This window comes from Dreissena polymorpha, chromosome 15 (genome assembly GCF_020536995.1).
Source record: "Dreissena polymorpha isolate Duluth1 chromosome 15, UMN_Dpol_1.0, whole genome shotgun sequence".
NCBI lineage: Eukaryota > Metazoa > Mollusca > Bivalvia > Myida > Dreissenidae > Dreissena > Dreissena polymorpha.
In genome coordinates this window covers 54825538-54843464 of record NC_068369.1, presented here as the reverse complement: position 1 = coordinate 54843464, position 17927 = coordinate 54825538, and the positions used below count along the sequence as shown (strand labels likewise).

The following is a 17927-nucleotide window of genomic DNA, read 5'->3' as shown; positions in this document are numbered from 1 at the left end:
TGATAACAATTAATTGGAAACACTAACCATTTTCTGTTTGTTCAAACATCGTAACTTTTGTCTATTAAAGGGATCTTTTCACGCTTTGGTAAATTGACAAAATTGAAAAAAAGTTGTTTCAGATTCGTAAGTTTTCGTTTTAGTTATGATATTTGTGAGGAAACAGTAATACTGAACATTAACCATGCTCTAATATAGCCATTATATGCATCTTTTGACGATTTTAAAACCTAAACATTATAAAGCGTTGCAACGCGAAACGATTGAATAATTTGGAGAGTTCTGTTTTTGTCGTTAAATTTTGTGAAACTACGAAGATTGCTTATATAAGGTATAAAATACGTCAAGAATGTGTATTCAGCGGAATAGCTCAGTAGGCTAAAGCGTTTTTACTTCAGGACTCTGGCAGGACTTCAGGGGTCACTGGTTCGAAACCTGCTCCGGGCAATGTTCTTTTCCTTTTTTTAATTTTTTTCTTTATTTTTTACTGGAGCTTTTACGATCGAATGTTTACATTTATCAATATAAAGCATTTAATGAATAAGTTTAAAAAATGCCAAAATCTGTGAAAAGGCCCCTTTAAAATAATGTAAACACTGGAGTTTATTCAATGAACCAATGAGAAAGCTTATATATCATTAATACATTGGTAGACGGTACCTTCATAAACATAAATCTGAATCTGCATCTGAATCTGAATGATACTTTGAAGTAACCAAGTTTGGCTGCTATTCAACGCGGATTGCGCAGGAAGTTAATATGAGCTAAGAAAATGTATCACTTTTGCCGATATTGCTGCCTTAAAACACTCAGTAGGTGTTGAGTTTACGGTGCTTTCAATGGGTAAATTCCAGTTAAAAATGGTTCGCGGAAAGAAAGAAAATTTTAATTTATCACTGTTTGTGTGTGTTGGCTGGACGCACTTAGAATTATTGTTCATTGATTTAAACACTGTTTTTGGTTGATGTTATCTTCAAACTTCTTAGCCCTTATAGTGCGTTTCGGTCTTACACGATGCAAATTGTGATCAATATTGATAGCCGGTACGTGCCCTTCCACTACCTTGTACAAGAACGTCAATCTCTGATTGCGTCGCCTCTCTTTTAGTATGGGGAGGTTTAAATCGTCCAGCATGGCTGATACGTATTCATCATCTTGTCTGGATTTTTAATCCTTAGTGAGAAAGCATGACGTAGATCGATCGACTCGCGCTAGCTTGGATATGTAGCCTTACTGGTATGGGTCCCACACTACACTCCCATGCTCCAGTTTAGAACGAATGAGCGCTTGGTATGCAGTTTGTTGGCAGCTTTGGGAGAAGTTTGAGGTCAGGTCTCAGGAAGCCTACTTTAGAGTTGACCCGTTTTGTTATGTTTGAGATGTGGGTTTTCCATTTCAAGTCATGCTAAAGTATGAGTTCTCTTGGACGTTTTTAAAAATTGTTTGTCAATTGTGTAGCAGAATGTAGATTTCGATTTTGAACTGATGGATAACATATTGCTTGGAGTTTAAACGCATTTCCCAGCCATGGGCCCATTTGTGTAGGTTGTCAAGGTCTTCTTGCAGAATTCGGTGGTCTTCAATTGAGCGTATCGCTTTATACAGTAAGCAGTCGTCTGCGAATAGCCGGATGTTGGATTTCACTCCTTTTGCTAGATCATTAATATGGCAGAGAAACAGCAGAGGCCTTAACACTGTTTCTTTTGGCACGCCAGATCCTACAGCAACGTGATGGGACTTCTCTCCTTAAACAACCACGCCAGGGACCTATTTGTTTGTATAGGTCCCTGACCACGCACATTTCACGTTGTGTGAGGAAGTGTGATTTCCTGTTTAATAATGGACCGCGAATGCCGTAGTTTTCAAGCTTCAGCAGTAGGCGTTGGTGGAGCACGGTGGCAAAGGCCTCACTGAAATCAAGGATAATGGTGCCAGCTTGTTTGTCCTTTAAATGATGGCTGACCATATGTATAATGTATACGATATATGAGCAAAAGGGAGAGTATACTTTTTATCTTAGCAGACGTAAAAGTATAATAAAAATTTAATTTAAAATATATTTGTGGACAAATGCTTACTACACTGGTAGACGGTATAACAAAGCTACCTTTTTATATACATCTGTAGACATAACATATCATCATTTCGAACCTAATACATGGTGTTTTGGGTTTTCACCTAAAAAGAAGACATTTAAAGGTAAATCCATAATTAAAATGACCAGTTTTTGTTAAATTTGTTTGATTGAACGTATATGGTTCTATCTTTAACAGCGGCAAACGATGCATTCAAGCTCTAGCGCATATAATAATGTTTAGTGTTTCTTAACCTTATGTCGATAACAACATAAAATAAGAATATGTAATCTGCAGTACCAAGGAAATGAAATTTTGACAGCAAAGTTGTTTATTTACTTCCTAAATTCTCAATATTTAAAAATGTCCGAGCTGCTACAGTTAATTGACCATGAAATACCAGACGGGCGAAGAAGTTTGCAAGAAAATTTCAACAATTTGGAGCAAGTTGCTCAGTACTGTCAGGAAAATTACCTGAATGTAAGTGGTGGGTGGGGGTAAAACTTTAAAAATGAAGTTCTTAAAATGCTGTATCGACTATCCCATTCAATTTGATTAATGGCAAATTATCTTAAGATTGAGTAATCTGTATTAATACATAATTTATCATAGCTCACCAAACTCAGCCACAATGGCCTTGAAGTGGATTGAAGCCTTTCTGACAGACTGCACACAGGGTAGTTGCAATAATTCAACTATCAGCTTTATAACCCAATGGTTAGCTGATAGTTGCAATGCGCCGGCTCTTGCCCATGGGTGCAAAATTTAATCAACAATGCAATGGCTAAGGAACACTGAAACTGCAAGATCTTGTCAACGTTTACCTGTCTAAACCACAAACTCATACGAATGGTACCATTAAAACAATAAATTATTGCTTTTTATTGACTTAGTTTTGCCATACATGCCATAATTTTTCAGACCAATTCCGGGACATTGAGTTAAATTGTCCGGGACTTTTGCCGATTTTCCGGGACATGTATAAAATATAGCGATATTTATAGACATATGCATTTTTGGTACGTTTTTTTTGTTTCGCATCGTTAATTGCAAAAGTTCGAAAGCCTATCCGAAATACACTTGATCTATTAACGTCAAATTAAACATTACTACTTCCGTTACTAGATACCAGCCACGTGTTTTCAGTGTAAGCGTTCTAAACATAGATGGTGACGTCACTGCGTTATTGTTATTAAGACAGGTGTGTAACGCATAGTTGTTGACACGCCTTTATTCATTTATAACATTTATATAATAAAAAATACAACAATACAGTACCGTTAGATCGTCAAGTCAAATCAATTCAGTTTTTATATGCTTACTTTTTTACTCAGCGATGTTGGACTTCAGATGTGTGAACAACTATCCTTTGCCCTTACGCAGCGGGAAATAATGACGTAGTAGATTAAAGTCAATTAACAACCACATTAAACAATGCCGCCTTTTCGGTTTGACCGCGAACGTGAGACAATCGATATGATAACAGGACCCCTGTTAATTGATCATTTTTGACACGTAGCGTAGTCTGCCTATTCGGGTAGACATTGTCATGGAGACGCTGCAGATATACACAGATTCGAGGTGCAATGAAGCCTAAGATAAGGTACATGTATATATGGATTTTGTAAATTCCGGGACATTTGACAGATTTCCGGGACAGCGGGACAAGTTCTTCATTTCCGGGACTGTCCCGGACAATCCGGGACGTATGGCATGTATGGTTTTGCTTTCATACATTGTATCCGCCATATTGGAAAATTGACCCAATATTGGTTAGGTCGCAGTACACCAATATTTTGCACGTCGAGTTATGTGTTGGAGCCTATTAAGTCGATAACGATGTGTTACACGATACAGAATACACTGTTTCAAATTAAAACATAAAACATGTCAGTGAGGAAAGTGTGTTGAAACATCGTCGTGTTTTAATAGTGTGCATGCAAAGGATAACATCTGTAGGTTGCCATTCAGGTAAATTTAACATGTTAACCATATGCACCCCTTCATAAACATGGGTGCAGTTCAGCGCAGCGAATCAGTGCGCTTCACTAAACCGACGTCGTTCCAGACAAATTGAGGAAAATAATAAATAAACTTCATAAACATGTTAAATTTACCTGAATGGCAACCTACAGATGTTATCCTTTGCATGCACCCTATAAAAACACGACGATGTTGCAACACACTTTTCTCGCTGACATTTTAATGTTTAAATTTGAAACAGTGTATTCTGTATCGAATACCACATCGTTATCGACTTTATAGGCTGGAGCACATAACCCGACGTGCAAAATATTGGTGTACTGCCAACTTACCAATATTGGGTCAATTTTCCAATATGGCGGATACAGCGTACAAAACAAAACCGAAGTCAATAAAATCAATTATTTCTTGCTTTAATGGTACATTTAAATGAGTTTGTGGTTTAGATAGGTAAACTTTAATAAGTTCTTGCAGTTTCAGTGTTCCTTGCCCCTTGCATTTTTGATAACATTTTGCACCCATGGACAAGAGAGAGCGCATTGCAACTCGAAGCAGCCCATTGGGCTATAAAGCTTAGAGTTGAATTATTGCAACTACACACAGGGTAGTTGTTGATGGAGCAATATCCCAGCCGGCACCCGTAATCAGCGGAGTCCCCCAGGGAAGAGTCCTTGGACCCATTTTATTTCTTGTTTTCATCAACAACTTGCTACTACATGTCACATCCAGAGTAAGGTTATTCGCAGATGACTGTGTGGGGTATTGGGAAAACAACTTGAAAGATAATTGCCAGATCCTACAAAACTATAGGGACCGAATTTGAACTATTAAGGCGATTGCATTTTTTTGAAAGTTTTTTTTTTTTACTTGCAGAGTGAAAAACTTACTCGCAATTTGGGATTTGTTTATATTTTTTATTTAAAACAATACATAAATTGTACCATATTACCAGAGTAGCTTCCCTTGAATCTTATAACAACAACAACAATAATTGCGGCCAAATGTGTTTATGCAATTCTTTTATCACTTTAATCGTTTAATTTAAGAAAGATTTTGATCTTTGAAATGGGAGTCATGATTAAAGAAAGAAATTATCTCTCAATAAAGGATTACCCGGTAATGGAAAAACAGGTTTGAGAAATCTGAAATTTCTACTTGCAGAAAATTGCAAGCTGAATATTTTTCAACTCGCTATCCATAAATCTTGCTCGCATTTTGCGAGTATGCAAGCTAAGTTTCGGTCCCTGAACTACTTGATAAAGCTAGCCAAATGGGAGAAACAATGGGGAAAGGACTTTCACCCAGACTTGACTACCAAGTACCTGGGAGTGACCCTGTCCCAAAACCTTTCATGGAACCACCATGTGGATATAACAGTAAAAAAGGGAAATAGCACACTCTGCTTCCTTCAGCAATGAGAAGGTTAAGACCACGGCATACAGCTCTCTTGTCTGGCAAGGCCTTGAGAATAATTGCTGCACAGTGTTGAACCCCTTTACAAAGGACATGGCATACCAGCTTGAGATGGTACAGAGGAGGGCTGTTAGATATGTAACCAACAGATGCCACAACACCAGCAGTGTATCCTCCATGATCAAGCACTTGGGGTGGGAGACGCTTGAATCACTACGGACAGAAGCGCAACTGCACCATGCAATATAAAATCATCAATGACCTAGTGGATATTCCAGCCAACCATTACCTTATACAAGCCCAAAACCGCCCTTTGGATCATAACAAGAAGTATCACCAGCCGTCTACGTCCACATCCTACTACAAGAATTCATTCTTCCCACGCACTATATCAGTTTGAAACCACCTCCCTGTGACTGTCCCAGAGGCCCCTGACTAAGTATCCTTCAAGCAGGGGCTTTCCTCACTCACCTTCTAATCACTGTAAGGTGCCCAGCTCCAAGTAACCCCTAGTAATTCCCATTGCTGTGCCGGCCGCAGCTACCGTAACCGGAGAGGTCTGGGTTGAAGAAGTGAACACAAAGCTGGCTTAACTTTTTTTTTCTCTATACTTTTAACTATCAAATCTCTTCTTTCTATCATTTCGTATCTTTCTCTTGACCTAGCACCACCTGTCGCGTAATAATCAAGTGTGATTGCGTCGATGTACATGTATGATGGAGATGTAGACACATGTAGCTGTGTATGTCATTTTTTATTTGATCATCTCAGAACCAATTGCAAGAACTAAAAAGAAAGGGTTTCATGGGTTTTAAATATTATCAGCGATATAGTTGACCATCTGGGTTGCAGTGAGTTGTAACTGGAAACTGCATTTTTCATGTAAACTCTGCTACCTGGAATCCAAGCGGCACTTTAATAGGTAAAATAAGCAACATAAACTAATTTTTGGCATAAATAAACGCAACATATCATATTAAATATTTCCCCTTACAAGCAAATTAAAACAATTGACTTGATATCCTGCGTTAGCAGAATAATGATATTAATCCAAGTTTCAAACATGTCAATCAGGGGTTTTTCTGTCTATTTTGGGAAAAGGAGTCTGACCAAATTGAAAATTTTTAATCGACAAAGTTGGCCATTTTGGGAATTTTTGCTTTGATGAAACGGCTCATTTGGGAAAAAATTGTGAATTTATCATGCTTAAATAATTCAGTGGTTTAACAAATAATTTTTTTTTATTTGTTATTTTGTCTTCTTAATATAAACAGATGCAATATTGGGCATGTTCAACATTTATTCAAACTTACTGCAGTTTTGTTTTTCAGTTACAGTTACACTCTGAGATAAGAACTGAACAGTCAAAACCTTATAGCAAATATTTTTGACCAAAACAAACACTGGTTAGTCACACAAGTTGTAAGACACTTCATTCTTAAAACAAACAACAACAACAAAAAATATATTTTTGGGGGGAAATTGGGATTATTATCCCCACGCTTTTTGAAAAAAAGGTGGGGATATTGTGGTGATCTCCGCCGTCCGTCCGTCTGTCCGTCCGTCTGTCCGTCCGTCCTGGCCACTATCTCCTCCTACACTAAAAGCACTAGAACCTTGAAATTTACACACATGGTAGCTATGAGCATATGTGCGACGGTGCACTATTTGGAATTTTGATCTGACCCCTGGGTCAAAAGTTATAGGGGTTGGGGTGGGGCCGCGTCAGAAATTATCACTCATTTTTTTAGGTTATTTTACATTTACTTCTTTATTTCTACACCGATTCACTTCAAATTGATACTGGACCTCACCTATGACAATACGGTCAATCTCAACCATGCATGGCCCCATTCCCAACCCTGGGGCGCCCCGCCCACATAGGCCACACCCACCAAAAATTTCCATTTACTATAATTTTTTCATTTCTACACGGATTCACTTCAAATTGATACTGAACTTTTGTTATGACATTAGGGTCAATCTCAACTATGCATGGCCCCAATCCCAACCCTGGGGCGCCCGCCCACATAGGCCACACCCACCAAAAAAATCCATTTAGGTTATTTTACATTAACTTCTTCATTTCTACACTGATTCACTTCAAATTGATACTGAACCTCTCTTATGACAAAACGGTCAAACTCAACTATGCATGGCCCCGTTGCCAACCCTGGGGCGCCACGCCCACATAGACCACACCCGCCCAAAATTGCCTTTTACTATAATTTCTTCATTAATACACTGATTCACTTCAAATTGATACTGAACCTCTCTTATGACAATACGGTCAATCTCAACTATGCATGGCCCCATTACCAACCCTGGGGCACCCCGCCCACATAGGCCACACCCTCCCAAAATTGCCTTTTACTATAACTTCTTTATTTTTACACCCATTCACTTCTAATTGATACTGAACTTCTCTTATGACAATACAGTCAATCTCAACTATGCATGGCCCCATGATCAACCCTGGGGCGCCCTTGGGTCAAACATGCGGCGTGGGGATACGCGTCGGCCTCTGCCGCGCCATTTCTAGTTTTTTTTATTTCGGTTGGGATCGGGTCCATTTGCTTTGGGAGTGCCTCCGTTTTCCGGAGGTGCAGACAGTGCTGAAAAACCACTGTCAATGGTTCACAAAAATGTGTAATTTTTTGCAATTGAAAAGGCTGAGTATTCAAATTTGAAAATATGCTAATTTATACAACAACTATCTCCTCAATCCTGGGCAAGATAGGTCTCATGTCTAATCAACCCCTCGTGCTACATTGACTTACTACAGAACCTCTGTTAAATTGTTTAAATAGTCAATTCAAAACTTAGGCTTTCGATTTGATTATGGTTTTTATCAACTTAAGTTTTGAGCAGTTATCCACACAAAAATGCAAATTGATGTTGATGGTTACAGGTACTTGTTGTTGCAATGTATTATATTGATTGAAATCAATTTTCATAGACAAACTTGAGGCTTAGTTTTTTATGTCCCCCACCCACTATAGTGGGGGACATATTGTTTTTGCCCTGTCTGTTGGTCTGTACGTTGGTCTGTTGGTCTGTTTGCTCCAACTTTAACATTTGCAATAACTTTTTCAATATTCAAGATAGCAACTTGATATTTGGCATGCATGTGTATCTCATTGAGCTGCACATTTTGAGTGGTGAAAGGTCAAGGTCATCCTTCAAGGTCAGAGGTCAAATACTAGTATATGTTGCCAAAATCGCTCATTTTATGAATTCTTTTGCAATATTGAAGATAGCAACTTGATAATTGGCATGCATGTGTATCTCATGGAGCTGCACATTTTGAGTGGTGAAAGGTCAAGGTCATCCTTCAAGGTCAGAGGTCAAATATATGTGGCCAAAATCGCTCATTTTATAATTACTTTGGCAATATTGAAGATACAAACTTGATATTTGGCATGCATGTGTATCTCGTGGAGCCGCACATTTTGAGTGGTGAAAGGATAAGGTCATCCTTCAAGGTCAGAGGTCAAGCCTATGTGGCCAAAATCGCTCATTTTATGAATACTTTGGCAATATTGAAGATACCAACTTGATATTTGGCATGCATGTGTATCTCATGGAGCCGCATATTTTGAGTGGTGAAAGGTCAAGGTCATCCTTCAAGGTCAAAGGTAAAAAAACTAGAAATGGCGCGGCAGAGGCCGACGCGTATCCCCACGACGAATTTTTGACCTAGGTGTGCCCCAGGGTTGGTAATGGGGCCATGCATAGCTGAGATTGACCGTATTGTCATAAGAGAAGTTCATCATCAATTAGAAGTGAATTGGTGTAGAAATGAAGAAGTTATAGTAAAAGGCAATTTTGGGTGGGTGTGACATATGTGGGCAGGGCGCCCCAGGGTTGGTAATTGTGCCATGCATAGTTGAGATTGACCGTATTGTCATAAGAGAAGTTCAGTATCAATTTGAAGTGAATCGGTGTAGAAAAGAAGAAATTATAGTAAAAGGCAATTTTGGGTGGGTGTGGTCTATGTGGGCGGGGCCCCAGGGTTGGTAATGGGGCCATGCATAGTTGAGATTGACCGTATTTTCATAAGAGAGGTTCAGTATCAATTTGAAGTGAATCGGTGTAGAAATGAAGAAATTATAGTAAAAGGCAATTTTGGGTGGGTGTGGTCTATGTGGGCGGGGCGCCCCAGGGTTGATCATGGGGCCATGCATAGTTGAGATTGACTGTATTGTCATAAGAGAAGTTCAATATCAATTTGAAGTGAATCGGTGTAGAAATGAAGAAATTATAGTAAAGGCAATTTTGGGTGGGTGTGGTCTATGTGGGCGGGGCCCCAGGGTTGGTGATGGGGCCATGCATAGTTGAGATTGACCCTAATGTCATAAGAGAAGTTCAGTATCAATTTGAAGTGAATCCGTGTAGAAATGAAAAAATTATAGTAAATGGAATTTTTTGGTGGGTGTGGCCTATGTGGGCGGGCGCCCCAGGGTTGGGATTGGGGCCATGCATAGTTGAGATTGACCCTAATGTCATAACAAAAGTTCAGTATCAATTTGAAGTGAATCGGTGTAGAAATGAAAAAATTATAGTAAATGGAAATTTTTGTGGGTGTGGCCTATGTGGGCGGGGCGCCCCAGGGTTGGGAATGGGGCCATGCATGGTTGAGATTGACCGTATTGTCATAAGAGAGGTCCAGTATCAATTTGAAGTGAATCGGTGTAGAAATAAAGAAGTAAATGTAAAATAACCTAAAAAAATGAGTGATAATTTCTGACGCGGCCCCACCCCAACCGCTATAACTTTTGACCCAGGGGTCAGATCAAAATTCCAAATAGTGCAGGGTCGCACATATGCTCATAGCTACCATGTGTGTAAGTTTCAAGGTTCTAGTGCTTTTAGTGTAGGAGGAGATAGTGGCCAGGACGGACAGACAGACAGACGGACGGACGGCGGAGATAACCACAATATCCCCACCTTTTTTAAAAAAGCGTGGGGATAAATATACAAAGCGACGCAGAAGGGGACATAGTGTTTCTGACAAACACATCTCTTGTTTACATTGAATTTGGTTTTATCATGAAGAACTTTGAGCTGTACATTATATGTACTCATATAAGCTCAAAGCATTTAACAAGAACTTGCAGTGATACAGTGGCGAGTTCAGCTATAGGCCCTCCTGCAGAAGAAATATTAACAGGGGGTTGTTGTGAAATTTCTGTGTTAAACGAAAAAATATGAAATATCAGGGAAATAGCTACATTTTTCAAAACAGAGTAGTAAGGTCATTTTGATGAATATTGAGAAGCCTGAAACTTTATATTCTCACGATACTTAAACAATAATAATGGGTCAAACAATTGAGTCGCATTCTAAGAAAACTGGGCATAATGCATGTGGGTAAAGTGTTATCCCAGATTAGCCTGTGCTAAAATTGGATTTTTGCTAAAAAGAGACTTCATTTAAACGAAAAATGTCATAAAAGCCGAAAGTGTTGTCCCTGATTAGCCTGTGCGAACTGCTCAGACTAATCTTGGACGACACTTTACGCACATGCATTATGCCCAGTTTTCTCAGAACATGACTCAATTGGATCAAGACAATCTTAATTAAATAAACTTCATTTCAAAATTATGTTTTTTTATAAAGGTCTGTACATTTTTAACTATAGTAAAAACAAAATCAACACTACAACAGCAGTGTTTGTCATTCTTATTTATCATCACATAGGTTAATTATCTAGTTTATTCATTAGATAGAACTATTTTCAACTAGAACATCAATAAACAAAGATCTGAAATACCATCAAAAACAACATTGAACAATCAATACAATTTATGTAAGTTACAGTGGTTTATTTTGGTCAATTATGTATGCAAAATCCCAATGTTAATAAGTATACTGTATATATTTTTTTCCCAAATGACTAAACTTCAGCATTCAAGGTTTCCAAAAAAAATATTTATTTAATTATTGCAACATTCATGTCCTTATTCAGCACTATCAGTTGAAACTATGAAAGAGTGAAAAACACACTTAAATTGAGTGCTGCAACAATATACCGGTATATCGGTATATATCGCAATACGCAATCCGCATATTGTATTGCGATACGATTTTCATCATACCGGTACCAACATTTTACAAAAATTCATTCACATTTCATCCAGAAAAGCCCTCCGAAATAATGATATCAAGGTAAACAAAACAAAGCGGTGTAAATAAATTTTTACATAAAAATAGCATTCTAAAAAGTGTATTATACGGAGTAGCTTTGTTACATGGGAGCCTTCGTTCGATGCTTTTGAACAGATTATCGTTAAATTAATTGCGCACAACTGTAAATGTTTCGTTCGATTCTGAATAGAGCATTATTGAATTTGTAATCCAACTTTCGGAAACACGCTTCCGAATTCTAATGCTTACGCGACAATAAAAAATTATAGCGTCAAATAAAAAGTGCTTTATCCTTTGTCTCAATAAAAAGCGCACGAAAATTATGCAGACATGTAGAACGTCACATGGAAAGTAAGGGTGTATTTTGTGTTGTATAAAAGCGGGAACATCACGTCAGGCGAATTACGCGTGTTCAGTGAAAATAAAACGCCCTGGTTGGACGTTATTTCGTCACATCTTTAAATAGTAACAAATGCCAAAATGTATTTGATACTTTAGAAAATTTGCAAATGTTTGTGTTTCTTGTTATTCTTGAGCACATTTATAGTAAATATTTACCAGAATTTGCTTTAAAACTGGAATATACAGGATTAATGGGTAAATGGCGAGTTATAATTCTGGTACAAGTTAGCAATATATTGCGATATATTGCAATATGGGTTTTTGAACTGACAATATATTGCAATACAGTTTTGGGCGTATTGTTGCAGCACTACTTAAATTATTTTTTTTTAAATATTTGTTAGCTTGAAAAACAGTTCTCAATTTCGGTCACAACAATACATTATTTTTTCTGCAAAGAGCCTGGGCCCCATAAAAAAATGCTGAATAAAACACTGCTTTTACTTAAAAATAAATGGAATTTGCGACACAAAATTAATTATATCACATTTATTTTAAAGCACTTTCCAATTATTTATTTTTAAATCACTAACTGTAAAAAGTCAAATATCATTAAGACCTTCTTATAAAAATAAAAACAATAAATTGGTGTTGTGGAGCCTCAAGAATTTTAACAATATGAAACCCAAGCACCTGCAAGCAGACATGTACAAAAACAATCAAACAAGTAAAGAAGTTAAATGGTTAATATAATTTCTAGATGGATTTTAAGGAAGTTTTGGCTGTAAATGATGTTTGCCATCATTTATGGACATTTAATTACCAAGAACAGATTGATATTGGCAGCAAAATATGTTTTGTTGCAGATTATACAAGTAGATTGTGCTGGTTTGTTTGTAAACAAAAGTCAGGGGCTTTAATCTTTAATAAAATAGAGCGATAGTAACCAACCAGCAAGAATGCTACATGTGAGAATTCATGATTTACATATTGAATTGCACGTTTTTGTGCATATTTAACAGAAATATCAAAATATTGTTCAATCCTTAAAAAAAGAGATAGGTTTGAAAATTACAAATTTGTAATTCACATTGCTTGCTCTGTTATGTCTTAACAAGGCGCCACTGTAATTATAAACAGACCAACAGATATTTCAAATAACACACAATAATATATAAGGGTTTTCTAAATATTTTTTTTATAAATAAAATGTGTCAACTATAATTAACATGTAATAGCCAGTTTTTAAAACAGTTTTTAATATATATTTTATTTGTTTTGTAGGCAAAGGACAAGCGGAAAGCCCTGGAAGAAACCAAGAACTTCACGACCCATTCCCTGGCCAGTGTGGCTTACCAGATCAACAACCTGGCCACAAACTTCCTCAAGCTATTGGATCTGCAGCAGAACCAGCTAGCAGAAATGGAGTCCAATGTGAACCATCTTGCTCAAGTATGTTCCTATGGCCCGCATTTTAATGTAAAGTTTTAACTATTTAAACTTTTTTTATACATTCAGAATTTTGAAATTCATATTGTTAAAGACGACATAAATTATACATTATTGGATCTTATCGGTTACTGCAAAAACTAATTTAGATCAGGTAGTCCTTATTTGATAAGAAGAGTGATTGTCTTGAGCGGCTCCCGATTTAAAAGGACATGATTCTGCAATCCACATGAGCCAGTTGTTTACCAGGGTTAATAACTTATTTTAACTAGGTAAATTTTACTATGCATCGATGGTATGCTTTTTTTTCAAGAAATTCATGGCTTTAGTTAATACCCTTGAGCTTGGGTCAAAGAAATACACTGATTAAGTTTTTAATCCAATAAGCATGTATGTAAATACAAAGTACTTTTGAAGAACAAACATTGATATGTTGCAGTCTCTAAACTTAAGCATAATTTTGCTGTATACATGTATCTACACAATTTCTTCTTCTGTGTGTGTCTCTCTCAAATGCATGTTTTACAGGATTCCAATTTATTATTCCTGTCTAATGACAGGGTATGCTTCCAACAAAACCAAAGAGCCCAGCTTTGAAATCTTTAGACACAAGTTTTATTTACAGAACCAAAACATTCACTTGAAAACTATTTGTCAGCAATTGGGTGTGTTAAGACTAACAAAACCTCAAAACAAAAATGTTCCATGTTATTGTGTGTACTTGCTTGACGTTAGCACTGTATCAACCAAAAGCAGAATATCTGATTTTTCATATAAAAAAGTTTTCATTCACCCGCCATTCAAAAGAATTACTTAAAATATTATTGGTGATTGGGAATGTGTGAAGTTCATGATTTACAGACTTGATATTAAAATCTCTCCCATAGACTGTGAACATACACAAGGAGAAGGTTGCACGAAGAGAAATAGGGGTCCTGACAACAAACCGCACAACAACACGGCCAGTTGGTGTCAAAAACGGCATCATCTTTCCGGAGCAGGGGGAAAAACCAACCAAATACCAGCGTAAAAACATTGACTATTCTGTTTTAGATGACATTGGACATGGCGTAAAGGTAAGGACCATAGTTTAACCAGCTTGTGTTTTATTTTATGACTAAAGTTTTATATGAAATGATATAAAATGCAATAGAGACCTATGTTTAAAAAAAAGCATGTTTCTAATGTATTAGTTAAACATAATAAATGCTGTTTTCTTTTAACAAAGAATAAAAATTGTTGTTCAACTTGCAAACTGTTTATGATCAATTCCAGTAAAAGATCATGAACTGCCAAATAAACTTTGTTTTATTTTTATGCCCCCGGTAGGGTGGCATATAGCAATTAAACTGTCCGTCAGTCAGTATGCAGTCAGTATGTCAGTCTGTCCGTCCGTCCGAAAAAAAACTTTAACATTGGCCATAACTTTTTACATATTGAAGATAGCACCTTGATATTTGGCATGCATGTGTATCTCATGGAGCTGCACATTTTGAGTGGTAACATTTCAAGGTGAACATCATCCTTCAAGGTCTAGGGTCGAAAAAACAAAGTCAAGGTAAGTAATAAGCTTTAAATGGACATAGTTATCTGACCTGCCCATGTATATATTTTTGTTAAATAAATCAAAGCGGCGCTGAAGGCGGCATTGTGTTTCTGACAAACACATTGTGGTAAAATGTCAAGGTCAAGGTCATCCTTTACGGTCAACGGTAAAAAATACAGATTTAAGGGAAGTAATAAGCTTTACAAAGGGAGAAAATTATTCAATATTGAACATAGCCACTTTATATATTTGGCATGCATGTGTATCTCATGGAGCTGCACATTTTGAGTGGTGAATCTACAGTCACGGTGGTGGCTTTTAATTATTTGCTACTAAAAATAGACATTTGTTACAGACAATTATTTTCAATTGAAGTAATTTATATAATTATAAATCTCATATTATATATTTCCTTCCAAGAATTGAAGTTCTTTTCAAAGTTACTGTACATATTTATTTTTTTGTTTGTTTATAACCCAAATGATTGATTTGTCAAAGTTTTTTTAAATGATATAATGATAATTTCTTTGATGTTCATTACATACCTGTGGACTTATGTCCATAGATACATGATCAACTCTGGCTATGATCTCTTTTAAACCACAGGCCTTGGTTGTCAGTGATGCCTGACATGGTCATAATTGACTGTGAGACCCTCCCCCCCCCCCCCTCCCCCTGGTTGGATTAGAAAATTCAAGGGAAGTAATAACCTTTAAAGGGAGATGATTTCTATACTTGCGGCGCAGTAGGGGCCATTGTGTTTCTGACAAACATATCTCTTGTTTGAGAGTTAGGTCTTGTTGCAGGCCTTTTCCTGGCGTATCTAAGCGTCTGTTAAACGGACCCATTCCCAAAGCAAAAATGTGAACAATTCCTAATATTAGAAAAACCACAATTTTCAAACAAATTATTGGTTTTAATTTTTTTAAAGAAATGTCTATGATTTTTATATGTCAATTTTATTTCAATAACAAGAACAAAGTATATAAACATTATTTATAATTTAAATGATCTTGTCTTCTAATTTGAATTATTTTAAAGAGTTAGGGAAATCCTAATTTCGAAATTTGATTTTTTTTTCCAAAATGGACAGGAAAAGGCCTGTGTTGTAAATAGACAACAATGTTGAGCTCTTATAGATATACACATATATTTAACCATGAGAATGTAATACCACTATTGGTCAGCATCAAAACCAAACTAATCGTTCATATTATATGCTTTCAACACAGATAAAGCAAGCAATATTTATTTTACTGTATTATTTTATGCAGGGATCATATTTTCCCGCAACATCAATCGGTCCGGATATAAATAGGGAAAAGTATCCAAAAATGTATATCCGAAATCATGACAAATTACGTTAAAATATATACCATTGATTTTGCCATTCATGAAGGTGGTATAATACATGTACAAGTAAAATTTCCTTAGGCATTTTTTTAAACGGAACGTGTTTTCTCAACTGGTTTTAACATTTTGTATTTCATTGTTGTTTCGTGTGCTGTTTTATAATAAATCAGACTATTTTCATCGTTGTCAATATTCTTTATCTGTGTAAGTCTATACCGATGTTTTTAATTGTTGTCGACTCGATAATAGCTTACAAACCTGCACTGAACCAAACAAATGTCTGTGCGTAGGTTGGCTACTGACAACAACCAAATATTTAATAAATAATTTGTTGTCAAATAACCCACGGGCACGGCCGATAGTTTAGATGCGTAGGGATTTAATCACGAGAGCGAAGCATTTGAAACCACGCATCTAATTTTCCGGTCGTGAGTTATTCAACAACAAAGTATAAAGTACACGAATTATTCCGATTTTAAATCGGTTTTACTAAAGATTTATTCAATGTATATTATTTTTCTTGTGTACTATTTTATGTGAAGTTCCGCCCATAAAAATAACTTTCGGCTGTTCTGTCGATCAGATCCGCGACTTTCATTCATATTAATTACCGGATTATTACGCTGGTGGAAAATGTATCGGCATGTTTTGTTTAGTTACAGCGCGTGCATTCAGACGCGTCTTTTCGGATGCGTTTTTAATCCGCTGTTCACAAGCTTTTGATTCCTGGTCTGACACGCAATAAACCGGTCTTGACCGGTTTAGAGACTTCAGCGAATGGTTATCACACCTAATCGAGATAAGAATGTCATTAGGATGTGTTAGCATGTACACTGTGTAATCGATTTCATGACATGGGAATTTTAATAGCAAACAGAATCGGACCGACTGTTTGGGATTTTCAATCGGTCTTTCATGACCCCAATCGGTCTAGGACCGACAAAACCGAAAAAAATATGATCCCTGATTTTATGTCTTCTGTCAATATTGGGAATATAAATTTCTGTGCCTTATGTAAATTCACTGTGCTGCTGTTATGTTTAGTTTTGCCTGTACTTATAAGTTCTCTTGATTTCATTTGCTTTATATTTCATATTTACTTTTTGCTTCAATTCATTGTTGTTATTTTGTTTTGGGCATTATACTGTCCATGAATACAATGTCCCTAAAAATCATCAAGCTTGATATCAAAATGTAACCTTTGCCATGATATTGTACCTGAGATCTGCTAAGAATAAATTTTTCAGCAGTATGTGTCAATTGATGTTAAATATTAACATTGAACACTTTATAGTTTATGGGTATATCATGAGGTCACTGGATATAAATCGTAACATCTCAGCCATAACTTTGCCATCATAAGAAGAAACTTTTTATAACAAATGAGAATGATTGTTATGTGTTACATGTGTCTTCTTACTTCAAAGGTTCCAAGTGGATGCTGAAGTGTGCTCATTATGAAAAAATAGCATATTTCAATTTTATAACACAGCAAAATCTGTAAAACATTGGTTATTATGAATTTATCAATCTGTTGTTGTTTTTTTGGCCATTTCTATTAATTATTGATTTCTTAGCCACAGTTAACCCCTTGGCCTTTAAGATTGTAATTGTTC

At 36.5% G+C, this 17927-nt stretch overlaps 1 protein-coding gene across 5 annotated transcripts in view; it reads left to right on the top strand.

Annotated features, from left to right (window-relative positions):
* The first annotated feature begins 2365 nt into the window (after nucleotides 1-2365).
* The window catches only part of LOC127860296 (abl interactor 1-like), a 49478-nt gene continuing 33916 nt past the window's right edge, over nucleotides 2366-17927 (top strand). For all 5 annotated transcript variants that reach the window (XM_052398303.1, XM_052398302.1, XM_052398305.1 and 2 more), the window contains exons 1-3: nucleotides 2366-2555; nucleotides 13248-13415; nucleotides 14300-14488. In XM_052398303.1, the coding sequence (XP_052254263.1) occupies nucleotides 2439-2555; nucleotides 13248-13415; nucleotides 14300-14488 (474 nt within the window). In that variant the 5' untranslated portion in view covers nucleotides 2366-2438. The remainder of the gene's footprint in view (nucleotides 2556-13247; nucleotides 13416-14299; nucleotides 14489-17927) is intronic.